This window comes from Schistocerca americana, chromosome 3 (genome assembly GCF_021461395.2).
Source record: "Schistocerca americana isolate TAMUIC-IGC-003095 chromosome 3, iqSchAmer2.1, whole genome shotgun sequence".
Classification (NCBI taxonomy): domain Eukaryota; kingdom Metazoa; phylum Arthropoda; class Insecta; order Orthoptera; family Acrididae; genus Schistocerca; species Schistocerca americana.
The window spans coordinates 113667595-113695462 of NC_060121.1; the positions used below are offsets into that span (position 1 = coordinate 113667595).

General features: G+C 40.5%; 1 protein-coding gene across 1 annotated transcript in view; it reads right to left on the reverse strand.

The window, feature by feature from the left end:
- LOC124605904 (coiled-coil and C2 domain-containing protein 2A) overlaps nt 1–27868 on the reverse strand; it is a 348984-nt gene that overhangs the window by 294971 nt on the left and 26145 nt on the right. Inside the window, exons 3-4 of the mRNA XM_047137851.1 lie at nt 20648–20786; nt 17019–17136 (exon numbers count right to left, since the gene is read on the reverse strand). Of these exons, the coding sequence (XP_046993807.1) occupies nt 17019–17136; nt 20648–20786 (257 nt within the window). The remainder of the gene's footprint in view (nt 1–17018; nt 17137–20647; nt 20787–27868) is intronic.

The following is a 27868-nucleotide window of genomic DNA, read 5'->3' on the forward strand; positions in this document are numbered from 1 at the left end:
CAGGTCATTATAGTAAGTGGAGCATTAAATAACCCGGCCAAGCACAGTAATTATAGCATTAGTGGTGACCTGGATAAAATAGGAGTAGCAACTACACACACAAATATGTGTTTCATTGAGGTCCTGCAGTGCCATGACCAGCTCTGGGATAATACTGCTGTGAGCTGTGTTGACTCTGAGTTGAGCAGGTTATTGCTGACTAAAATGAATTCTCATATGAGCGCAGCGCCCATTGCTACAATTGGGAGATGGGGTTATACGAGGCATGGCCTGCATCTGAATGGGAGAGGGAAAAGTAGGTTGGCTGAACTTCTTGCAGGAAAAGTACGGGGGCCTACCATCACACAATGCAAGATCCCTGTGGTTACTGGTGTCAGCGGGCACCTTTTTTAGGTTAGAATCAAGTTTCAGGCACCCTGTTTCGAAAGAAGTCACTGTAACGGAAGAGCCCCACAAGTATGCACAGAAAAGTAAGGTTAGCTGCGCCACAATATTAGAGAATTGAGTAATAAGGTAGAAGAGTTCCTTAGCTGTTTGCTAAATTTATAGGAAAAGATAGACATCCTGTGCCTGTCTGAGCACCACATAACCACAGGGTTAGGTAAGTTACATATAAAAGATTACAATCTAGCAGCTTACTTATGCAGAACCAATATGGGAAGAGGAAGAGTTGTTGCATATATTAAGACAGAACAAAAATTAAAAAGCACTGACATAAGTAGATTTTACATATAAAAGATTACAGTCTAGCAGCTTACTTATGCAGAATTAATATGGGAAAAGGAGGAGTTGTTGCACATATTAGGACAGAACATAAATTCAAAAGCGCTGACACAAGCAGATTTTGTACTGATCAGCACATAGAAGTGTGCGCTTGTGGATTAATGCTGAAAAACAGTTCACTTTTAAATGTAACATTATATAGATCCCCACTAGTAAATTTTGAATTATTTATGAGGAACCTGGCTTCCTTACTGTGCTGTCTGTCAGACATCAGCAAGCAATTAATAGGCTGCGGTGACTTCACTGTAGATTTTCTAAAGGATTCTGATAGGAAAAATGATCTGGAAACATTATTTGGATCCAAAAATTTGCTCTCAAACATGGATGGATAAAGACAGTAGGTCCCTAATTGATAATGTTTTCTTTGATGAGGCACAAAGCAAGAAAATAACTGTTCACCCAGTAACAAATGCTCTCTCTGATCATGATGCACAGTTAGTCAGGATAAATGACATAGTGTCTTACAGTGTGGATACACCTCAGTGGAAGTCAATCAGAATCATTAATGACTAAAGGCCAATTGTTTCTAAGAGTACTTTACAATAAACAACCTGGGATGAAATTTATAAAGAACCAAATGCCAATATAAAATTTAATCTATTCCATGATAAATTCATGTTAGTATTTGAAAATAGCTTTCCATATAAGCTAATTAGATGGGACATTAAACAGCCATGTAAAAGACCATGGATCACTAAGGGGATTAAAGTATGTTGTGAAAGGAAAAGGGAAATGTATCTTTTGGCAAGAACAAGTAGAGACCCTGCAGAAGTTTTGCACAACAGAAACTACTCAATATTACTAAGAACGGTCAGTAAAAAATCAAGAAACATGAACATAATGTCAGAAATCAGTATGTCTGACAACAGAGTTAAGGCAATATGGAATATATTGAAGTAAAAGACAGGGTAACCAACCAGGATAACCAACCACAGAAGAGAATAACATTACTGTTGAATTGAATGAAAGGGTTATAAATGACTAGTCACAGGTAGAAAATGTATTTGATAATCATTTCTTAAACAGAGCAGAAAGCAAAGGGATCAACAGTGCAAAAGAAAGATCACAGCAATTTGTGAAGAAGTAACTCTCATAAAATTACATCATATGAATGTACCACCAACTTCAACTTCTGAAATTAAGAGGGTCACACATTCTCTCAAGAATAAAAGGTCTTCTGGTTTTGATGGTGTTTCCAATAGAGTACTAAAGATTTGTTCCCATATAATAATTTTCCAGAGAGACTAAAATATGCTGTTGTTAAACCCCTCTTTAAGAAAGGTGATAAGAGAGATGTAAGTAACTACCAACCTATTTCACTGCTGACATCATTTTCCAAAATTTTTGAGAAGTGATGTATTCTAGAATTGTATTTCACCTTGGCAACAATAATATCCTCAGCAAATCACAGTTTGGGCTTTAGAAGGGTTGCTCAACTGAGAATGCTATTTACATGTTCACACACCAGATTTTACAAGCATTAAACAACAAAATAGCACCAGTAGCTGTTTTCTGTGACCTATCCAAGGCAATTGATTGTGTGAATCATAGTATAGTCCCAGATAAATTGAAGTTTATGGGATTGATGGTATAGCCAACCAATGGATCATGTCATATCTAACCAAAAGAATACAGAAAGTTGTACTTAGTGGTGATTCAATCAACAGAATCCATGGACATAATTCTGACTGGGGAGCAATCACATATGGGGTTCCCCAAGGCTCAATCTTAGGTCCCTACTGTTTCTCGTATATGTAAATGAACTACTGTATAATTTACAACATGCAGAATTAGTTCTTTATGCAGATGACACCAGTATTGCAATCACTCCAAGTATACATACAGAAATGGTGAACAAAATTCTCAAAAGTATCACTGACTGATTTTCTGCCAATGGTCTCACCCTGAATTTAACAAAGACACATGATATTCACTTCTGCACCTCTAGAGGTACTGCATCAGTGATAAGTGTAATGCATGGTGATGAAATAATATGTAGGGTGGAAACTTCAAAATTCTTGGGTGTCCATATTGATGAGAATTTAAATTGGAAAAAACACATTTTGGAACTCCTAAAACAACTTAGTTCAGCAACATTTGCACTTAGAATTATACCAAATTTTGGGGAGAGAGAAATCAGTAAGCTGACATATTTTGCTTATTTTCATTCAGTAATGTCATACGGAATAATGCTCCGGGGTAACTCATCTTTAAGTAAGAAGATCTTCCTTGCCCAAAAACATGCTGTAAGAATAATATGTGGTGCTCACTCACGATCATCTTGTGCACATATGTTTAAGGAGTTGGGCATTCTGATTACTGCTTCACAGTATATTTATTCCCTCATGGAGTTTGTTGTAAATAATCCTCTACAGTTCAAAAGGAACAATGAGGTGCATAATTACAATATTAGAAGAAAAAATGACATTCATTAGTCAACATGAAGGTTGTCTTTAGCACAGAAAGAGGTGCACAATGCTGCAACAAAAGTTTTTGACCTATTACCCAGTGATATAAAATGTCTAACAGACAGCAAGGTAAAATATGAAAATAAATTGAAAACATTTCCCTTTGACAACTCCTTCTATTCAAGGATTTTTATGCTTGTAACGTGTAAATGGTGCTGGATCTGTATATCTTGTTTTCATTCGCAGGAGAGCAGGGGGAAGGGGGGGGGGGGGGGGGGAGATAGTGATATTTAGAGTACAAATAGATGACAAATTAATTTGCATTAGGAATGTAAAATGACTCGTTCCACATCATGGTGAGTTCGGAAAAGTCACACAGAACTCTGGGTCACATGAGACTTACTGGATGAGATGAGACAGAAAGAATGATTCAGTCAGGGGAGACTTACCAGACAGATTAGTCTTTCCTTCTCATCCCATCCAGTAAGTCTTTCCTGACTTGAGGTTCTGGACAACTTTTTCAAACTCTACCACTTTTCCTAAACCTCATCATTCCTTTTCCTTCACCTCTCTTCCTTCCCCTTTTACCTTCCTGCCAGAACAAGAAGCCACTGGCTCCAAAAGTTAGCAAACTGTAATATCTTTTATATGTATGTTCTCCTGGCGTTGCTTGGCGAGTAATTTTTTTAAATTTTTTTTTTAAGCCAATTACTTACATTTTCAAAAACTAGGTACTTTCATTGGTATGTCAAATACATATGCCATTTTAAGTCCCCTGTACAAAGGAAAATATCTTATTTTCAAACCTACCACTGAACATCCACAAACATAATTAATGAACACTACAAATTTTAAAAGTAGGCCTTCATCTTTTTTTCACTACATTTCTTTTATTCTGCTTGAAGTTAAAATGCAGTCCCTTTCTAATCTAACTTCTGAAAATTTTTATACAGCTTAGTAGCTATTTTCAGTAGCTGATTGCTGTGATTGGATTTTGGTCATCAAAGTAACAAATTCAACCTGTTCAGAATTTGAATGGAATATACATCCAAAATTTTTGACATGTTTAATGTCACATTAAATTACTTTGATCCTTGCAGCTATGATAGCAACTTTATAAATGAGTGTTTTAAGAAGTAAAATTCAGAAATATGGATGTAACAACTATTACTGCCAACAACTCTGTGCTAATTTAAGGATAACAGAGGTAGACTAGCTGATGAAAAGTATTTGGACATCCATTAGTGATCATTAATACATTGTCTGTCATCTGCTTGCCTTTATGATGACTTGAACTCACTGATGACAACTTTCAATGAGGTGTCTGAATGTTTGTGGAGAAATGCTGGTCCACTTTTCCTCAAGAGCTAAAACCAGAGAAGGTAGTGAAGTTTGATACAATGATCTGGAGTGAAGTTGACATTCTGACTCATTATACCGGTGTTCCATTGGATTCAAGTTGGGTGATATAAACTGAAGTGGATGTACATGTCTCTGCATCTGGAAGATAATGTATATTCAAATCTAGAACCTCTATGAGGATGTCAATCAGGATTGTTTTAAATACAAGCTGTAACAGTTGTGATCATCAGTCACTTTTGAGAGTGGATGTGGTGGGTTGATGTCAGTCAAGAATGCCTTTAACATGACAAAGACGTCATTATCAACACCTTACTGAGTTTAAACAAGGTCGTGTAACAGGACTACGAGAAACTGGATGTTCCTTCTGTGATATTGCAGAAAGACTTGGCAGGAATGCAGCCACTGTACATGTTGGCAGAATGTATGGTCACAAGAAGACGGAGCTTCAGATGGCCACATGGCACTACTGAGAGAAAATACCATTGTGTTCAACATTTGCTCTAGTGCCATTTGAGCAGCAGTTGGTACAAATAGGTTACTTCAAGGACAACTCTGAGCCAGATGCCCTACAGTGTGCATTCCACTGACCCAAAATCATCATCATTTGCGACTTCAGTGAGATCAAGCAAGACCTCATTGGAGGCCAGGGAGTACGTCTGTTGTGTTTTTTTATGACAGTTGGATCTGCCTCAGTGCCAGTGATGGCCATGTGTTGGGTAATGCATGGTCACATACTGTTGTTGTAACCCAAAATGCTCTACAGAGTGCCAACATGTTGCCTTGGCCTGCTTGATTACCAGATCTTCTCTAATAGAGCATGTATGGGACATCATCGAAAGACATCTCCAGTGTTGTACACAAACATCAGCAACTGCCCCTGTGTTTGACCAACCAGAGTGCACCAGACATGGATCTCCATCCCACATCTGGCAGATTTTGTAGATTTAATCAAACAAAGAAAAATCCAGGACAAAACAAAAAGACTGTCAAATAAGTAAGCTTTTGATCAAAAAGGCCTCCATCAGAAACATACACACACACACATACACAAACACAGTTCAAAAAAACATGACCACAGTCTCTGGCTGCTGAGGCCAGACTGTGAGCAGAAGCACATGACGGGAGAAGCAATCTGGGTGGTGGGGGTACAGAGAAAGATGGGGCAGGAAGGGAGAAGGATAGCAGGGCAGGGGTGGAAAAATGTAACATGTTGCTTGTCGGAGCATACAGAGACGAGGTGGGGAGAGGGTAGGGCAGCTAGGTGCACTCAGGAGGTTAGACTGAGGGCGGGAGAGTGGGGGGCATAGGAAAAGAAGTAAAAAGATGCATTAGTGGAATAGAGGGTTCTGTAGTGCTGGAATGGGAACAGGGAAGGGGATAGGTGGGTAAAGGACAATGACTAACAATGACTGAGGCCTGGAGGGGCACAGGAATGTAGGATGTATTGCAGGGAGAGTTCCCACCTCCACAATTCAAGAAAGCTGGTGTTGGTGGAAGGACCCAAATGACACAGGCTGAGAAGCAGTCACTGAAACGAAGAATGTCGTGTTGGTCACCCTGCTCAGAGACTGGGTGGTCCAGTTGTTTGCTAGCCACAGTTTGTCAGTGGCCATTCATGCAGACAGATAGCTTGTTGATTGTCTTACTCATGTATAATGCAACACAGTGGTTGCAGTGCAGCTTGTGGATCACACGACTGGTTCCACGGGTAGCTCTGCCTTTGATAGGATAGCTGATGCTTGTGACTGGACTGGAGTAGGTGGGGGTGCGACAATGCATGGAACACACCTTGGATCTTGGTCTATTACAGGGATATGAGCCAAGGGTCAAGTGGTTGGGAGCTGGGGTTGTGTAGGGATTGATGAGGATATTGTGTAGGTTGGTGGGTGGTGGAACACTGCTATGGGAGGGTTGGAAGTGTAGAGGGTAGGACATTTCTCATTTCAGGGCATGACAAGAGTGAGTTCAAACCCTTCTGGAGAATGTGGTTCAGTTGCTACAGTCCTGGGTGGCATTGAGTCATGATGGGAATGCTCCTCTGCATCCAGATGGTTGGTTGGTTTGTGGGATTAAAGGGACCAGACTGCTACAGTCATTGGTCCATCCAGATGGTGGAACTTAGGGAGATGGTGGGTGGCTAGAGAGATAAGGCATGGGAGATCTGTTTTTGTACAAGGTTGGGAAGGTAATTACGGTCTATGAAGGCCTCAGTGAGACCCTTGGTATATTTAAAGAGGGACCACTCGTTGATACAGGTGTGATGGCTATGGGTGGCTAGGCTGTGTGGAAGGGGGTCTTCTTGGTATGGAATGGGTGGCAGCTGTCGAATTGGAAGTATTACTGGTAGTTAGTGAGTTTGCTATGGATGGGGGTACTAATGTAGCCATCTTTGAAGTGGAGGTCAATATTGAGGAAGATGGCTTGTTTAAGTTGAGGAGGACCAGATGAAGCAAATGTGGGAGAAGGTTTTGAGGTTCTAGAGGAATTAATGTGGACAGAGTGTCCTCACACTACATCAAGATCATGAAGATGTCATCAGTGAAGCTGAACAAGATGAAGGGTTTGGGACTCTGGGTGATTAGAAAGGATTCCTCTACATGGCCCATGAATAGATGGGCATACGATGGTGCCATGTGAGCACCCACAGCCATACCCCAGATTTGTTTGTGGTGATGTCTTTAAAGGAGAAGTAATTGTGGGTGAGGATATAGTTAGTCACAGCAACTAGGAAGGAGGTTGTAGGTTTGGAATCTGTTGGGCATTGAGAAGGTAGAGTTCAATAGTGGTAAGGCCAAGGGCATTAGGGATCTTAGCATAAAGGGAGGTGATATCAACAATGATGAACAGGTTACAATGTGGTACAGGAACAGGATCTGTGGAGAGTCGGTGGGGAAAAAGATTGGTATCCCCTACATGGGAGGGTAGGTTGAGAGTAATAGGCTGAGGAAGCTGCTGTAAGACAGCAAAGATTCTCTCAGTGGGGGATAGTAACTGCCCACAATGGTGCATGCTGGGTTGTTTGGTTTATGCATTTTAGGAAGCATGCAGAAGGTAAGAGTGTGGTGAGTGGTAGGGGTGATATGAGAGATGGACTCTGGGGCAAGGTTCTGGGATGAGCCTAAGGGTTTGAGGAAAGACTGGAGATCCTGCTGGAGATCTGGAATGGGGTCATCATGGCAGGGTTTGTAGATAGATTAATCTGACAGCTGGCAGAGTCCTTCTGTCAGGTAATCCTTGTGTTTAAGAACAACAGTGGTGGAACCCTTGTCAGAAGGTAGGATAGTAAGGTTGGGATCAGTTTTTAGAGGTGAGATTGTGGTTCTTTCTGAAGATGTAAGGCTAGTTTGTATCTTGAGGGATTTGGTGAATCATGGTGAGGCAAGGTTCGAGGTTAGAAAATTCTGGAAAGCTAACAGGGAGTGATTTGGGTACAGTGGAGTTGGGTCATGGTTGAATGGAGGAGTGAGCTGAGTCAGGCATGGTTTATTAGTGGTCTTTGGTTGAGTCCAATAAGTAGGAATCATGGCAAAAATGTTTTTCTGCTCGACGGACTGAGAGAAGAAGGGAATGTTTTTAGCAAGTCCTGCACGATTGAATTTGGGAGTAGTGAAAAGTTCATGATTGAATTTGGGAGTATGGAAAAAGGTGAGGCCTTTGGAAAGGATTGATACTTCTGTAAGGCTAAGGCTTTCAGAGGAAAGGTTCATGACAGCGTTTTGGGTCTGTTTGGATTCTGGATTATGTATGATGGTGGGAGAGAGTTTTTGAAGGTGGGGTAAATGTAGTAGGTCTGCTAGGCAGGGTTTGTCAGCTATGAAGGGATGTGGGGGAGGTCTGGAGGTGTTTGTAGATGGTGGTAGTTCAAGGCAGGAGTAAGAAGTGTACAGGGTGGAGAGTTTCTTGAAGTGGCATTGAGCATGGTGCCCTAGTTCCTAGTTACTGGAGGGCAAGAGTTTCAGTTGTGCATGGTGCCCTAGTTCCTAGTTACTGGAGGGCAAGAGTTTCAGTGTGTTTTATGGGATCCAGGAATTTGGCATTGCACAGAAGGAGAATTTTATGGATGGATAGGAAGTATTGCAAGGAGGTTTGTGCCTGATTGTCTTGGTTTTCCAGGTCTATGTTGGTGAGGGTTAAGGACTGGCAGAAACTGAACACTTGGAGATCATTGTGAAAGGAGGGGTTGCAGCCAAAGATGGGTAATTTGATGGTAAGACCATTTGGAATTGGGGGGGGGGGGGAGGGGAGGGTCCATTCCCCTCACCTGGTTCACATTCATTGATGACATCTTTGTGATCTTAACCAAGCATGAGGACACCCTACCCACATTCTTCTAGAACCTCAACACCTTCTCTCCCATTTGCTTCACCTGGTCTTCCTCAACCCAACAACCCACCTTCCTCAATGCCAACCTCCACTTCAAAGAGGGCTACATCAGTATCTCCATCCATAGCAAACCCACCAATCACCAGTAATACGTCCAATTTGACAGCTGACACCCATTCCATACCAAGAAGTCCCTTCCATACAGCCTAGCCACTCATAGCCATCACACCTGTAGTGAACAGCAGTCCCTCTTTAAACATACCGAGGGTTCTCATTGAGGCCTTTACAGACTTTAATTACCCTCCCAACATTGTACAGAAACAGATATCCCATGCCTTATGTCTCCAACCATCCACCATCTTCCTAACTTCCACTATCTGGACACAGAGGGGCATTCCCCTCATGATTACCTGTTGTCATGCTCTGAAATGAGAAATGTCCTGCCCACTATAATTTCCACCACTCCCACAGCAGTATTCTGCTGCCCACCGAACCTAACCAATATCTTCATCCACCCCTACAAACACATACGCCCAACCCCTTGCCTCATGGCTCCTATCTATGTAATAGAGCTAGATGCGAGACCTGTTCCATAAATCCTCCCACCACCATCTACTCCAGTCTGGTCATAAACATCACCTATCTCATCAAAGACAGGGCTGCCTGTGAAACCAGTCATGTATCTACTAGTTAAGCTGCAGCCACTGAGTTGCATTTTATACGGGCATGACAACCAAAAAGCTGTCTGTCTGCATGAATGGCCACCAATGAACTGTGGCCAAGAAACAGCTGGACCACCCAGTTGCTGCTGCTGAGCATGCTGCCCAATACAATGTTCTTTATTTCAATGACTGCTTCACAGCCTGTGCCATCTGGATCCTTCCCACCAACACAAGCTTTCCTGAACTGCACAGGTGGGAACTCTCCCTGCAATGTATCCTACATTTCTGTATTACTCCTGGTCTCAGCCTTCATTAGTCAATGTCCTTTACCCGCCCACCCCATTCCCTTTTCCCATTCCAGCACTACACAGCCTCTACCCCATCAACACACCCACAACTTCTCTCCTTTTCCACTGCCTCCCCCCCCCCCCCCCCCCCCTCGCCACCATCTAACTTCCTGACTCCACCTAGCTGCCCTACCCTCTCCTCATCTCGTACCTGTATGCTCCCACAAGCAGCATGTTACTGTCTCCCACCCCTACCCTGCCATCCCTCCCCCTTCCTTCTGCAGCTTTCTCCTTACTCCCGCCACCCAAATTGCTTCTTCCATCATCTGCTGCTACTCACAGTCTGGCCTCAGCAGCCAGAGACTGTGGTCATGTCTTTTTGAGCTGCATTTGTGTGAGTGAGTGTGTGTATGTTTCTGATCATGGCCTTTCTGGCCGAAAGGCCACTTGTTTGACAGACTTTCTCCTGTGCCTATCTGCAACTCACCATCAGCATTACATGGTTTGTGGCAGCTACCCTTTTCATAATAAGACTTTGTGGGTTTGTATGTTTCCTCTACTACAAAACTGTAAAACACATATAACATAAGAACACTGATTTTTAAATATGGTGCAACATTTCAGTAACTGACAAGTGAGAACAAGTGGACTAAGATTATGGCACCATTGTAACAGTATGATTGAAATTGGATTGTTTAGGATGAGGAAAAAATCTTGGCTGCTTAGGCATTGTCTGCAACATAGAAGTATAGAGGGAAAAGTGGAAGGAATGAGAGGAAGGGGTAGGAAGATAATTAGAATGATGGTTGACATTAAAATATGATGAATGTACAAACAGAAGGAAAATGCTCAGAACATGAGAGCATGGAGAGCCTCCAGCTGAAACCTGTCATAAGACAGACATACTAAAGAAATAAAAATGAACCTGTCATAAGACAGACTCACTAAAGAAATAAAAGTGACTGAAATAACTTTGAGGTTAATAAATGGTGCAACAAAAAGTTTCCCAGGAAGTAGGTACATAGTGATCTGAAGTCATCATTCATTGCAAGCAAGATAATATTCTTAATAATTATCATCTTTTTTATGGTTGTGTCTTGTGTAATTATCAGTGTATGGTATGGCAGTTACTAGCCTGGGTGTGGCAGCTGCAGCAGAGGCAGCTTCAGCTACAGTGCATTAAATCAGTACTGTAACACTTGTTAGATACCAAATAGTATACACAAGACAAGTTTTCAGTTGTGCACAGTGGGACTTATGAAGCAATAAATTAACTTTACCAAACTAACAAATTATAACAGACGAGTGATTTGTTACACTCTGTATATGTACTTTGAGTTCACACTTTCAGTCTGTGTAAAAGAAGGCTACTGGAGGTTTGATACCCCAACAGGTGTGAGGTTATTAGAGAAGAGTATTAGTTAATATTGGCCAAGGGCAGGGGGGAGGAATCAGTGCTTGTTGCAGGACCTATCCTGGCACTTGCCTGAAGTCATATAAAAACACTGTAGGAAGCCTGAGTCTGCATGACCAAACAGGGGTTTGAAACCTACTCCTCTCAAGTATTGATCCAGTGTCATGGCTACTGCACCTCCTCACTAAGTTTTATTTTGAGGAAAGGAGCACAGGTATGCAGAGAAATTTTTCTCAAGAATGTGTGGACTACCATTCTCAAGAGCCAGTAAATCAAAACCAAAATGTAGTAAGTTGCTTTTAGGCCCAGGGGACTCAGTGAAGGCAGAAATCCTGGCAGGTATTATGTCTACCTCTTGAGGCCCAACATTTGATGTGCTGGTTCATTTTATATTATGGTTAGAGTACATAGCTGTCAGAGAAGAAACCACTCATGTAGTCTCACTTTTATATCTTTCAATGAACATATTTTCAGTGACTACAGTTGTACACATAACAAATGCACTGAATGTAACACAGAGATGTATCTTCCTCATCATCATGCTTACTGTGATTCTTTGCACCACAACTAACCCCTCCCCCCCCCCCCCCCCCCACCTATTCCACAATAAATAAATAAAATGGGAACACAGAAATTATTTGAAACCTGAGGAGTAACTGTCAGTTATAACTTGCTCCCATATTCAGTTAAAAAGAAATTTTGGAACATTTGTAATTTAATAACGAGAAGATAATCCTCAAAACCATTAAATAAACAGTAAAAAGAAAGAGAGAGAACATAAGTGATTTAATCACTTAAGCTGTGAGAAAGAGTGTCAATGTAGTAATAAATTAAGAGTTACTACATACTGTATAGTCAAGAGTAATACAAAATAACTGGCAATAAGATACATATAATAAGATGTAATCCAATAACAGCAGAAACATTGTACATCACACCTTAACTGGATTTCAATCCAAGTTCTGTGACCAATTGACTCAGAGTTGTATTGCGTGCAATAGAAAATGCATCCTGAAGCATGACATCTTTATCTCTGCCTTTGTTGTCACTGCTGATATTTTAATCACTAAGGTAATAAAAAATTCAAGAGGCAGTCATGGTGAAACAGTGCAGCAAACTTTTACAGCACCCAGTAGATTATTAAGGCACATAACATGTGCAGTTCTTCATTTATACATTCACAGGAATCTGCACAGCTCATGGCACACTGATGGAAAGTTATGAATTCCGAAAAGGAATGATGGTGGTTGCCAGATGGAAGTAACTTTCCAACTCCAAAATGGTGAAAATACTGAACTTCTTCAAGTCAAAGTGTCATGTATGTGCTAGGGATACTACACCGAAACAATGGTCATACCCTGTTGGTTTGTCTGCAACAGAATTTTGGCCAGTAACTGAGGGAAATGTGACTTTAACAGAAAAATAAAATGATGATTATCTTACAAGAGTTGGGGAAACATCAAGGAACCCAGCAGTGTGTGTATGTTATGGCCATAATTACAGGTAATGGACTTTTTTTCTTTGGCTTTTAAAATTGCTCACTGGATTATAGAATACTGGAAACCTTTGGCTGGCTCCATCAGATAAGTCAACAAGCCAGCACTTTCAAGTTTACAGTTGAATAAGGGTGTGCTGCAAAGATATCCATGTGTAACAATATGCAACAGGATTTATGGGATCAATAAGAATCGGGTTAAATCAAATGAGTCATAGATCCTAGTTTTCAAGAAACAGTTAGTGGTTCTGGACATAGTGGTGTTCTGTCATGGCATGGATAAGGTCTAACAGTCTATGTACACAGATCACTCAGTGGTGTCCTCCATGAAAAGCTGCATGGAAACTATTTGTAGACCTCTACATTGTATACACATTTTTACCAGATGGAAAACATATCCACCCATTAAGTAAAAGAAGTACAGGAACACTATGGATTGAAATTTCTTTGGAAATATCCAGTGTAGTTGTTTACTTAATATCACACAAGTGGTGCTTTTGTTGAGCTAGAAAGAGTCCACAGAGACATTAAGCCCAAGTGTAGAACTTATTCTACCAATAGGAAAGATGGTGGATAGATAGATAGATAGATCGATAGAGAGAGAGAGAGAGAGAGAGAGAGAGAGAGAGAGAGAGATGGATGGCTACATTAACAAACCATTGCCTTTCACATCTGATGATGAATAGCTCCATCACTCATGATCTCTGAGATCACAGTTTCTAAATATTTCCTGCCCTGAAAACCATTGGATTTGAAATTAAACCAATAATTTATCCTTGCCTTCTTCAGTGGATATTTAAACCTTTGCAACATAGATCTATGTCTTTTGCAGTTTTTTAAAATAATTTTTGCTAAACACAACAAACTTCTTCATGTTCCTAGACCATTCAGCAAATCACTTTTTCAAGTCTCTTATAGGAGTAAACAAATAATCACCATATCACACATGCAGGAACCTCTCATCTACAAAAGAACTTCCATTCTTTCAGCATCAAGGAGGCCCCATGTATAAAAAACTGTGTCATATGCCAAGCTAACTTTCTACCCCCACCTCCTTAACTAGGTGAGCATTGGAAGCAGTAAGGTGAATGTTAAGCAGTACATGTTATCTATTTAAACGATTGTTACTTTTCATTCTAGATGGCATTAGTAACAAGTACACAAGTGGTTTATTCAATAATAAACTTCTTAATACCTGTTATTCCTTCACTGTTCCTACTAGCTGGAAATGTTTTTCACAGGGTACTAAATTTGTCATAATGTCTGAAGACCACTTGAGGATTTAAGTGGAAAATAACAACATTTATTTGAAAACTGTGCAGATCGAGACAGAATTTTCAAATAAATACCTCTTAATTTGCTGATGAATTGTTTCACAGAGATCTTGTTTAAAATAATTAGTATTTTACTATGTTGGGACGGAAACCTCAGCAAGTTCACAGACAGTTCATTACTCTGCATCAAAACTCAACTACTGTTCCAGCTATAAATAGTTTAATGCAAAGACCACCATTTTATTTGGAACACATTCACTCTCTCAGTTCTTAAATGTTTTTGTGTCTTCCTATTTGGTGTTATTGCCTCTGAGTACAGGTCTTGCCTTCACTGTACCTCTGTTTGCATTTGCTTATAACTGTTGGACTCTTTTACAGACTTCCTTTGACTGCTCAGTAATTTTGTATGTCACGTTGCATTTCTAACAGACTGGATTTTGAGTCTTGATGACAGCATTTCAGTACCTGTTTACCAGTTACCACACGGATCACATTTTCACTGTAGTATTTAAGATCCTTACAGTGTGACTTTTGTAACACTTGAAAATCTGTCTGTACATCTACAGACATCCTCTGCAGACCAATGTGAAATGCATAGCAGAGAGTATTTACCACTTTCAGCTGCAATGTTGCACTGTTAGTCACAGTAATGTCACCACCTATCACAAGCCTGAATCACCACACTTTACACAGCAGACCACTGAGAGGCAAGCAGAAAAAGAGTTAATGAGGCTCTGAAAGGTACCAATAGGTATGTGGAGCCAAACCGACTCTAGTGCCACAGCCAGCTGCACTAGTTTTCTCCAATGAGGATCCAAGGTGCGAATAGCCCCATTGAGGTGGTCCCACAGATTCTTTATTGGGTTCAAATCTAGGGAGTTTGGTGGCCAGGAGAGTACAGTAAACTCATCATGCTGCTCTTCAAACCACACATGTACACTGCCAGCTATGTGGCACATTGCATTGTCCTGCAGGCAGATCCCACTGTGCCGAGGAAACTACATGCACATGTGGACATGGTGCCCAAGAATAGATGCATACATTTGTTGATCTACTGTACCTTCCACAATGACGAGATCACCTAGGAAATGCCACAAAGACATTGTCCAGACCATAATGCTCCCTCCTCAGGGCATGACCATTCCAACAATTACTGCAGAGTGTTTGCTTTCTGTCCAATGGAGCATAAAATGTAATTCACCTGAAAAGTTCACCTGTCACCACTCAGTGGACATCTAGCTGCAGTATTAGCATGCCAGTATTAGCCTTTGTTGCTGATGGATAGCAGTCCGCATGGATGGATGAACTAGACACCCACTGTGGAGGCCCATACGCAGCAATGTTTACAGAACAGTCATTGACGAGACTCTGTTGGTGGCCCCTTGGTTCATCAGAGTGGTCAGTCATTCAACAACTGCATGTCTGTTTGCCCGTACACATCTCCACAGCTGTCATTCCCCTGTCACCTATGGCTCATGACACACCACAGTTGCCTCGATGCCGATTTTGAATGGTGTCATTTTACCATACATGGTACACTTTAATCACAGCAACACATTATCAATTTACAATCTTAGCCATTTAGGAAATCCTTCCACCCTTAGCCCAAAAGCCAATCATCATGTCCTTTGGACATCAGATAAATTAATCAATTTCTGCATTATGACAACTATTGCACTGTTTTCTGCATCCCTCCAATATGCTTTATATGTCATCCACTGTTAGTGCTGCCACCTGCCACCATCCTCGAGTGGTTATTGGGCATTGACATCAAACATAGGTGGTGGTCTCATCAATGTGTCTATACCATGTAATATTGTGTGTTAAAAAATTTCCCACTTAACTTGTCCTATAAACAAATGAAAATTCTTGTAAATCACTCACTTTACTGCAGTCTAATTGTGGTAATGGACTGCTGTATCATTCAGCACTAGTGCTTGTGATGTATTATTATAGCGAGGAAGCATCTTCTGCACCCCAAACAAAGCAAGTGATTGCATCACACTTTTATAATGTAATACTGTTGCTGTTTTTGTTGTGGTCTTCAGATCCGGTGCAACCTTCTTCATCTCCAAGTAGCTACTGAAACCTACATCCTTCTGAATCTGCTTAATGTATTCATCTCTCGGTCTCCCTCTATGATTTTTACCCTCCACGCTGCCCTCAAATACTCCAATACAATGTAACACTATGAACCATAAACTAAATGAAATTCTGTAGTCCAAAAGTTTTTGCACTAACAAAGAGCACATCCTGACTGGATGTTTCCAGCTAAGAAGAGATTTACTACAATGAGACAAGATGTAATTTCTGCTGAAGTTCACGCAGAATAGGAACCCTGAGCTCCCAACAAAGAGGATCATGAGACTTCACTGTCCCCAAAGAGAAATGCATAGGATGCAGTAGTATATTTCTAGATTCTTTGCTTAATACTGGTACCCAAAAGTTTGTAAGTAGGAATTCCCAGGACAGATGGTGCCTGTATTCAAGCATTTGGCAGTTCAGACTTTTTAGTATTTCTGCGATCCTCTCCCATGCATCATATGCAAAAAGGCTGAAGTTACTATTAACATTGTCTGCAGATCATTCATATACAACATGAATGCTTGGGTCCCACTGCACTTCCCTGGGGAAAAACTGTAGTTACTTCCAATTCTGTTGATGGCTCCCCACCCAATGTAACATGCTATGTCCTCCCTACAAAGAAATCTTTAATCCAATCACAAATTCTGTTTGGTACTACATATGATCGTACACCTGTTAATAAACTTTCATGTAGTACCAAGTCAAATGCTTGTTGGAAGTCAGGAAATACTGAATCCATCTGACTGCCTTGATCAAGAGATTTAAGAATGTCATTTGAGAAAAGCAAGAAAAAAACTTGACCATGTTTGTGTATGGTTCAATTTGTACTTATTATACATTTTTAATTAATAACTGACCTCAAGCGATCATAAAACCACAAGAACAATAGATAAATGAATAAATAAAAGCTTTAAATTTCACCTACTAGTTTATATTCCAGTTCCAGCCTAGAATGACATTCTTCAGATGGTGGTGGATTGTATGACTTATATATCTGTGGATCAGGCATAGTTATCAGTTTCCCATCCTCACCAAACCATTTTCTGAAAGAAATAGAACCTCTAAGTTATAACGACATTTTCACAACTGGAAATTATAAGAAGTGGCAGTTTCAGCTACATTGTGTTTCATCAATTCTTATTCTAAACCAGTCAGTATTACGGCATTTATGAATCAGAGATGACTACCAGAATATGTATGACCCAGCCACTGCGTATCTCAGTGAAAGTCTCTCACTTTATCAAGATCTCCAAACATGACACAAAGCAAAACTTAAAAAAATACACAAGAAATTGGTTAACCATCTGCTAGAATTAAAGGCATATACAAAGTGACCTCCCATTACACACAATTAAACTGTGGCTTACTAATATGAAAACACCACCAGCTATGTACTGCATGATAAATAAACTGTTATCATCAAACTGAGTTGGACTGGCCTTAACCTGCTATTTACTTCCTTTGTAGACCTGTGCAGAAATTTTCCCCTCAGCAGATAGGACCTGGAGTGAAGCATCTCAATCCTTTGTGCTACGGTATGTTCCACTTTTCTGTTTGCTTACTTGGCTGTTGTATTAGCTTCAAGCTCTTCACAGAATGGGAAGTATTGTCAACATCCTGAACTGTGTAATTTGTTGTATTCATGTTCTGAATATCCTCAAGAATAATTCCACAAAAGGGACCGATGACCGTCGCAGTCTGGTCCCTTTAATCCCACAAACCAACCAATTCCACAAAAGGAGTACATGTCAAAACCATCTGCTCCCCACCTGTTTACACTCACCTTATGTCCAGACCTATTCACTGGCTAGTTCTTACCTTTCCCAGTGTCCTCAGAATTGAGAGCACTGTATCAAAAATTAACAGTTGGGGCACAAATCCCAAGGACATACAAGGATGACTCAATATTGATTTGGCAACTGACAGAAGTTGTGTTTTGACAAATGACCAATAGTTAGCAGCCTGCTGTTGCATCACAGAAAAGGAAACTGTGTCAGTGCAAATATGGCAATCCTATTGTCAACTTGCATGGTGCTGGAGCAGTGATCTCTTATATGGTTTTCAAGGAGTGACGCTGTTAAACTTGTTGAAATGCGTTGGAGAATGAAAGCATAGTGTAGTGATTTATGTACATCTCTGCATGAGTGGTGCAGAAAGGTTAAAAAGGGGTAACATATGTGGAGGCAGTCTGCACCTGAACCAGGCACACCACTTAGAGATGAATGAAAGTACTGCCAGAGTGGAAGAGCTTCTGAAGGAAAACAAGGATATTACTGTACATGAGATACCCTCTATTTTTGATGTTGGTGTTAGTTCAACACACACTATTGTCCATGATGATCTGCAGTTCAATAAAGTGTTCTGCACATCTGTTGACAACTGAATTGAGAAATCATCATATCCATGACAGCAGTGAGGAATTTTTGTGTCACTTCCAGACTGAAGCTAATTGATTACTAGGCAGAACAATTACATGAGACAAAACCTAGGTGCACTGTCACAAACTTGAAACTGAAAGATCAAGCATGGAATGGCATCACAGTTTTTCACCAATAACAAAAATATTGTTCAATCAACCACTGGTAGGAAAAGTCATTTTCACTCCCTTTTTAGGCATTACATGGAAAGGTTATTAACAGTGACCTGTAATACATACTCAAATCTGCAACAAAACACCTTTGCCTTGCAATCAAGAGTGAACAATGAGGACTTCTTGGTACAGGCATTTTGTTGTAACACATTAATGTTCATTCCCATACTGCCCATTCAATTATAGCAACAATAAAGGAGTTGAAATTTGAACAATGTAAGGGACAGATAGATTGCTTCCTTACATTGTTGATGTTCCAATCTGGAGGTTCCATTGTTGGATATGAAATCTGAATGTCTCAGACACCCATCTTACTCATCAGATCTCACTCTGTGTGACAGTCATCTATTAGAATAGCTCAAAGAGGTGCTGGAAGGCAAGTGACGAAGAGGTGAAAACTGCAGTGCACAAGTGGTCACATTCGCAGGCCACAAGAATTCTTTGTATGAGGTATCTATGCACTTCTGAAGCAGTGGAATGCATGCATTGAAAGCCACGTGGGCTATGTCATGTGTTTCTGAGTTCCACACATCGATCCACTATAGGTGAGTGGTTACCTTACCCTTATTTTATATACAATGTCAAAAAATGGTATATCTCTAATTTTTATGTATTAATTAACTTGCACATAACAAACATTTACGGTTTTCATTTGAATCACCTTCCTAATAAGAAAAAACCTGTCTCCAGCCATCCTGATTTAGGTTTTCCGTGATTTCCCTAAATCGTTTCAGGCCAATGCCGGGATTTTTCCTTTCAAAGGGCACAGCCGATTTCCTTCCCAATCCTTCCCTAATCCTAACTTGTGCTCCATCTCTAATGACCTTGTTTTCAACAGGACGTTCAACACTAGTTTCCTACTGCTCCTCCTAATAAGAAAAGTGACTAGATACACATCCACCTCACCCATTCTAGATCCATGAACGTAACTTATCAGTGCTACGTTAAAATATTACTTTACAAAAACATAATAACTTGCTATGAATGCATGTCTGTTATAGGCCTATTTATCATTAACAATCTGGTTGCTAGGTTATGAAAGGTACTACATAAACTAAGTCTGGAAAACACTGTTTATTCTTATCTCAGCAGCTAAAATTCTCGAAAGCCTTGTTGATTAAAAATATTGTAAAAGAGCTATTTTACTGACAGACAAATAATTGTGAGCCACACAAGTGACTACTGCACTAACATGTTTCATAAGTTTTATTTCAATTCAGCTACAGTGAGCAACATGGTGTGAAGTTTGTCCCTCAGCTCATTCTCTAACCAAGAATCTCATGCATACGCAGCATCTAAAGACAGTCATGCTATAAGAAACTAAACCAAACAACTCTAGCAGGCAAGGTTTGTTTAAAAAAAATTAAAAAAAAGAAAGAAAGAAAACCTTAGAAACTCAGTAATGCTAACAAATCCAGCATAAACAGTAAGTTCTTTGGCTCACACTTGTGTTAGTGTGTGTTAGCAAACATTTTATTCTACAAAAGTGTTAAATGAACATCCTAAATCATTTCCTCTAGAAAAAAAAAAAAAAAAAAAAAAAAAAAAAAAAGAAGAAGAAGAACACACACACACACAAAATCCTAATGAGCAAAATAGATGTATGCAGGAACATAATAAGTTATGTTTTTTTGTTTATTTATTTGCAACATACTCCATTACTATATTTCTATCATTATATGTGTGAATTGCACATTTGTGTGAGTGCAGTGTAGCACAATGATACGGATTATGATAATAATTCTGATGAGAGAAGGGAGAGGGTGAAACCTGGTGCCACCACATAGCCTATTCCTTGCAAAAAGCACCAAGGGGGCTGCCAAGCCTAATGTCCCATATGGCAATCCAACAGACAGATTACCAGTACCCAAGTGCAGCATCTGGTGATCAGGAACTGTACACCTGCATAATGCATTACCCTGACATCATTTGATATGTGTCAAGTAAGATGTTGATATACCGACCTTCCTCCTGCAGCTATTATGCGTTGCTCCATGAGGTTTCTGAGATGGCTTGGAACACGTAACTGTGAACCCACATATAAACCCTCTTCTTCTGGATAGCGTGGCTCACAACCTGGAGCCAACTTATTGAACAAAGGAACTGAAATACAAGTGGTTTTCATTCAGAAGTAGCAAACAGGGAAAAAATTATACACAACATACAAATGAATATTAACAAAGATTTTAATTACAAAATGTATGTACAATGCCTGATGAAAAAATTAAGCACTCAGAAGGGGCAGAAGCAACAAAATAAAACTTCATGGTTTGAGAGGGTGAGTGATGTTATTTCAGTGATTACAAAACTGAGTCAGATTTGTAAAGAATGTGGCAGCATGAGCCCGTTTATTGGTGTGACACTGCACACACCCTGGCCTGGATGCATGTAGTAATTCAGTTGGAAAGAGTGTCAGAAACACATTGTATCTTCTCCCGGAGCAAGCTGGCCCACATCTGTTGTGACTGAGCCTTGATATCCTTGATAGACTCCAAGCTGACCCCACGCATGTTCTGTGGGGGCCAGATCTGGGGATCTTGCTGAGTGTGGGAGTACCTCAACATCATACATACACTTCACACATTGTCCTGCTGAAAAATGGTACCACAATACTGTCTCAGAAAGGTAACACATGAGGACACAGGCTGTCCATGATGTACCATCGTGCTGTCAGAGTTCCCTCAGTCACTACTAGCTATGACCTGAAGTCATACCCAATGGCGGCTCTCCACACCATAATACCAGGAATAACACCACTCTGCCTCTCCAAAACATTGGAAGAGTGGGACCTCCCTTCAGGTGGCCATTATACTTGCTGATGATGGTCATCTTGGGTAGTGTAGAACCGTAGTACTTTTCTGAACAAAATGCAACACAATTCATCAGCAGTTCAAGCTTCCTGGTCATGGCACCATTCCAAATGCAGCCATTTGTGTTGTGGCACTTACGGCAGCTGCATGTGAAACAGTACTTCCCTAGTCTGAGTGCTAATAGTCTGTGACCAGGATGTTGTAGGGAATCAATTACTTGTCCTTGGATGGCAGGTGCAGATGTAAAGGGGTTATGACATGCATGGTCCAGTGACCCTCTACTGTGGTAGTCAACTGGAATCTTGACAATAAATATGCCTACCCCCACATTTCCTGTGCAGTCCAACATTGGTCACTGTCACATACAAGTCTGGATATTGCACAATTCAATCAGCTGGGCAAAGGCAGACACACAATGAAGCCCCTTTCAAATTCTGTCAGGTGCTGATAATCTGACTCACACTAGTATGCAGTATCTCGGTGTCCTTCACGGTGATCACTCAACATCTGACTCTGCTCATGCCCCTTATACCAGGCCTGGTAATAACACTAAACATAAATAACCCTAATTCTCACTGTTCACTTGAGAATGTAATGTTTTTTCAGTGGTTACAAAACTGAGTCAAATTTACTAAGAACTTACCAGTATGAGCCCACTAAATGGTATGATGTTGCATATTCTCGTACTCTGGTCTCGATGCAGGCACATACAGACACCTCTTGTGTTATTAGTGTACAAGGCTACATTGATATCTGACCATGTCTTCTGAGTGCTTCACCTTTTTTTTCATCAGCCAGTTTAATGCTTTAAAATATCATACATCTACATCTGCATCTACATCTATATTCTTCAAACCCCTGTGAAGTACACAGCAGAGGAACATTCCACTGTACTGGTTTTTTACCAGCCCATTCATGTATGGAGTGTGGGAAGAATGATCATTTAAATGCTTGTATGTGTGCCATAAGTAAGCTAATCTGGTGCTCATGGCCCCTCTGTGAGCAATATGCAGGGGTTTGTAGCATATTCTTAGAGTCATCAATGCCAATGCTTGAAATATTTTAAGTGTCTTTCTTTGGGTAGTATACGTCTATCTTCAAACAAAGCTGCGGCCATTTATGCTGCCCTTCTCTATATATGTTCACTATCCCCTGCTAGTCTTATTTTTATGGTCATCACACACTTCAGACACATTCTAGAATTGGTTGAATCCTGAAGTAACATCTAATGCATGTGATACACAGCCACAATACATCGATGCAATAATCTGGATGGAAAGTACTCCTCCTATTTTATTATGTAACAGTTCACACTTATATTAGTTAAATGAGAAAGGGTGAAAACCACATTTCAGTTCCATACCACCATTAAGAAGTTTAAGATTCCATTTCAGTGTTTAGACTTGAAAAAAATTATGAATATATAAAATAAAAAGCCATTGACAATAAAATTGTAACACCATGAGGGTGGTATGCAACAAACATAAAATTACTATGAAGTGTACTACATGCTTGGATATGCAAATGATTAGCATTTCAGTGCATCTGCATAAAGCACACAGAATAGATGCCATCTGAATAGAAGAAAATATTACATAGTGTGTTTCTAATTCAGAATATACATTTGAATATTAGGCCCTTCCCAGAATATCTCCCCTGAAACAATTTCCCTCCTCACCCCTATGACACCCCACACACCCATCTTCTAAATGCTCCCCAAAATCCACCAACCCAACAATCCTGGATGCCCCATTGTGGTTGGTTATTGTGGCCCCACTGAAAGAATTTCAGCACTTACTGACCAACATCTCCAACCAATTGGCCTTAATCAAGTCTCCCATGTCAAAGACACCAACCACTTCGTTCACCAACTCACAACCATCCCCACCCCTTTACCTCCTGGATCCCTCCTCATCACTGTTGACACAAGCTCGTATACACCAACATCCCTCATGCCCATGGTCTTACCACCATTGAACACTACATTTCCCAATGTCTACTGATTCCAAATCAACTACCTCATTCCTCATACACCTTACTAACTTTATCCTAACCCATACCTACTTCTCATTTGAAGGGAAGATATATAAACAAATCTGTGGCACAGCCATGGGCACATGCATGGCACCCTCCATTGCCAAACTTTTTATGGGCCATCTAGAGGAGACCTTCCTAGCCTCTCAAAACACCAAACCCCTAGGCTCTGGAGTGAGGGCCAAGACACCCTACCTCTGTTCCCTCACAGCCCCAACACCTTCTCTCCCATTTGCTTCACATGGTCCTCCTCAACCCAGCATACCAACTTCCAAGATGTTGACCTCTTCTCTCTGATGGCTACATCCACACCTCTGTCCACATTAAACCTACCAACCATCAACATTTCCTGCCTTTTGAAAGCTGTTATCACTTTCACACCAAAAAATTCCTCCCGAGTAGCCTGGCTTCCTAGGGACGGCATGTCTGCATTGGCAAAAACTCCCATGCTAGGTATGCTGAGGGTCTCACCAAGGTCTTCACAGAAAACAATCTGCCAGACCTAGTCTGCAAACAGATCTCCTCTGCCATTTCCTCTCACAATTCCCAATCCTCCCACCACCCCCAAAAACCAGCCGCAAAAGGAGTGTCCCATTTGTCACCCAGAACCACCCTGGACTAGAACAACTGAACCATATCCTTCATCAGGGCTTTGATTACCTATCACTGTGTCCTGAAATGAGGGACATCATACCTGAGATACTTCCCACCCAACCTCCACACTATCCTAGTCCATCCCTGTGGAAGACCCAGGTGCTAAATCTGCCAACCCACCCACCCAGCACTTCCTATTCCAACCCCACCACGGGCCGGGCTACCTGTAAAAGCAGCCATGTCATTTACCAGCTCTGCTGCAATCATTGCACAGCTTTTTGTATTGGTATGACTACCAACCAGCTGTCCATCAGGATGGATGGCCACTGCCAAACTGTGGCCAAGAGGAAAGTGGACCACCCTGTGGCACAACATGTAGCTGAAAATAACACACTTGATTTCAATGGCTGCTTCGCTACCTTAGCCACATGGATCCTTCCCTCCAGCACCAGCTTTACTGAGCTGCACAGATGGGAGTTACCTAACAACACATTCTCTGCTCCCATAATTATCCCAGGCTCAACCTACGGTGACATACTGTCCCCACACCCTCCACCCAACACTTTCCACCCCCTCTGTCCTATCATCTCATCCCCATTCTTGTCTCCCATCATGTATATTTGTTGCCCTCTGCCAATGCATCCACCGGTCTTTCCCCATTCCTCTCCTTTTTTGTTCCTTTTTTCTCCACCTTCCTGCCCCATAACCTCCTGATGCTGCACCTGTTGGCAGTCTAGTTCCTGCACACTCCACCAGACAGTGTTTGTCTCTCTACCCACCTGTACACTACTATCCCTTCTCCTCCCCCTTCCAATCCCCCTTATCATTGCACTTCCCCACCCCCTTCAGATTGCTGCTTGCATCCCATGTGATGTTACATTCCGGCCCGACATGGTGGAGTTGGCAGTCATGCATGAATGAGGTGTGCTTGCTTTTTGTTTGTGTGTGTGTGTGTGTGTGTGTGTGTGTGTGTGTGTGTGTGTGTGTGTGTGTGTGTGTTTACTGATGAAAGATGTTGCCGAAAGCTATATGTAAGTGTCTTTTAACTGTGCCTGTTTGCAACTTGACATGTTTCTTTATGGTAAGTAGCAATCTATGTTTTCCTATAGTGTTGAGTATTGGATGTTTCTGGCAAGACAGTATTATGTTTCATGTAAGGAGAAACATCTACAAACAAATGTCAGAATTGGACAGTTGCAGGATTCTGGGCTATTGAGGCTGCAGTTAATCATTCTGCAGTAGTGCTGCTCATACTGACCAGAAGCCCCACATCCATCACACAGATATCGAATCAATGGGTTCAGAAGGGCCTCATTCAGTGCCCTGCAGGATCTCAACAAACACACAACAAATGCCCAATAGGACAGACATATTGTTCTCTTGACCTTGTAGGATTGTTCAGCCCTGCGTATCTTGAGACAGGAAATGGGCTTATTTTCAGCAAGACAATTCTTGAATCTCACCTGGATAATGAGATCGATTTTCACTACAGAAGAAATGAACATTATCAGGGAAAGAGGATGTGGTACATGGCAGCTCAGGATAAGTGGCAATCCCAGTGAATCACTTGGTCTCACCAGTGAAGGGCACAATGCCTTTATAAGCAGCTGCTGGGAGCTCCACTGACACATCGATTTCTGAGTGAAGACTGCTGACACCATCCTTGTGATGCACTACTGGAAACCTGGTTCCTCTACTGGATTGGACTATCATTGCTATAAAGACTATTAGTTGCTGTGCTGATAATGACTCTGCAAGTGCCTATGGACTTTCTGGTAACATTCTTCCATTGCCAAGTTCGCTCACTCACTCTGACCCAGCTCAATGAGGTGTTGTGGACTTTTAACTGTGTTCTATAGTTGTTTGATTGTGGATGAATAAAAGCTGTACACATTGGTACCATTCAAAAGAAATTATGCCATATCCTGCATGCATCTGCAATTCTGATGCTGCCTTGTAGTCAGGGAAAGATTCAAATAGCGTTGTCAAAACAGAATCACCCCTTTTAAAATTTTTCACTTCGAGAATGATGACAGTTTCCTGCCTGTTGCTGATATACTTGCTTCACACCCAAAAAATTTCTTATAAGAGAGATTAGTATTAAATGCTGTAAGATGGCAGATAAGGAGAATATTATTAATACATAATAACTCAAGGCAACCTCAAGTGATACAAGGATCATTTTTTAGGAATTCATTAGTTCATAACAAGAGGATGCATATTTCCTTACAACAAACTGTGACTTGATAAGAAAGGGTTACAAGTAATCTCTACATATAAAAGGCAATGTCCTGACTGAGTGACTCATCATCACCCAGCCCAAACTGTTAAGGGTGGATCTTATACTGTAGCCATTGTTTAAGAAGTGATTTTTCAAAATTCCAACAATAAGGGGGGGGGGGGGGGAGGGTGAAGAATTTTTTTGAAAAAGTCACTATTAATGCAATTTTGAAGCTAGACCTACAAAAAATGGTATTTGGTTCCTCAGTCAGAAATAAAGAAATACATATTTCAGCATTTCTGGAAATTTAACTCTTTGGAAGGAAATAGCAAGTGACACCTTTTTTTTGAAAATATATCATTCTTAAAGAACTCTAATGTATACATCTATGGACATTGTTATTTGACTTCTCAGTTACAAATAAAAAAATATGTCTTTCAGTGTTTTTGGAAACTGAATCCCTAAGGGTGTGAAATCGGGAACGAGATTTTTTATGAAAATATTTTATTATGAAATCATTTTTAAACGTAAATCTATGAAAATTGAAATTTGGCTTCTCAGTCAGAAGCAAAAAACATACTTCATTCACTGTTTTTGAATATTCAACCCCTATTGGGCAAAATGGGAGATGAAGGTTTTAATAGAAATATTTTATTGTGCAAGCATTTTTGAAGCTAAATCTATGAAAATTTGTATTTGGCTTCTCTGTTAGAAATAAAACAAATACCTGTCACTGTTGTTGAAAATTCGACCCCTAAGGGGGGTGAAATAGGGGGTGAAACGTTTTATAAGAATATTTCATTGTGAAAACATTTTTAAAGTTAAATCTTTGAAAATCTGTGTTTGATTTCTTGGTTAGAGATGAAAGAATATGTGTTTCACTGTTTTTGGGAATTCAACCCATAAGGGGGTGTAATAGGGTCAGGCTGTTTGACTGAATCACTATCACACAGACAAAACCACTAAGAACAGAAACTTGAAGTTTAGGGAGGGTGTGGATCTTATACTGCATGCATCATTTGAGAAGGGATTGTCCAAAATGCCGTTCCTAAGAGGCTGAAATAGTGGATGAGAGGCTTTCTGAAAGTATGTCTCTCTCAGGGAATTTTGAAGCTGGAACTATGAATACTGGTACTTGGGTTCTCAGTCACAAAATTAAAAAATACATTTTCAGCAGTTTTGTAAATTCAGCCACTAAGAGGGTGAAATAGTGGGTGGAAGTTTTTTTCAACATAAATAATTACTAAAAAACTATGTAAGGCTTTTTAAGGCTACATCTATGACAACTGGTGTTTCTGGAAATTGAACTACTAAGGGAGTGCAATAGAGGATGAAAATTTTTAAGAAAATATTTCATTATGTTAAAAAAATTTTAAAGCTAAATTTATCAAAATTAGTATTTCACTACTTGGTTAAATATAAAAAATATTTGTTAGGGGATGAAAATTGTTATGGAATACAAAGAATGCAAAAGGCATGATTGACAAAAACTCTGGACTCCACCTGTAAGTATCACTTTCTGGCCA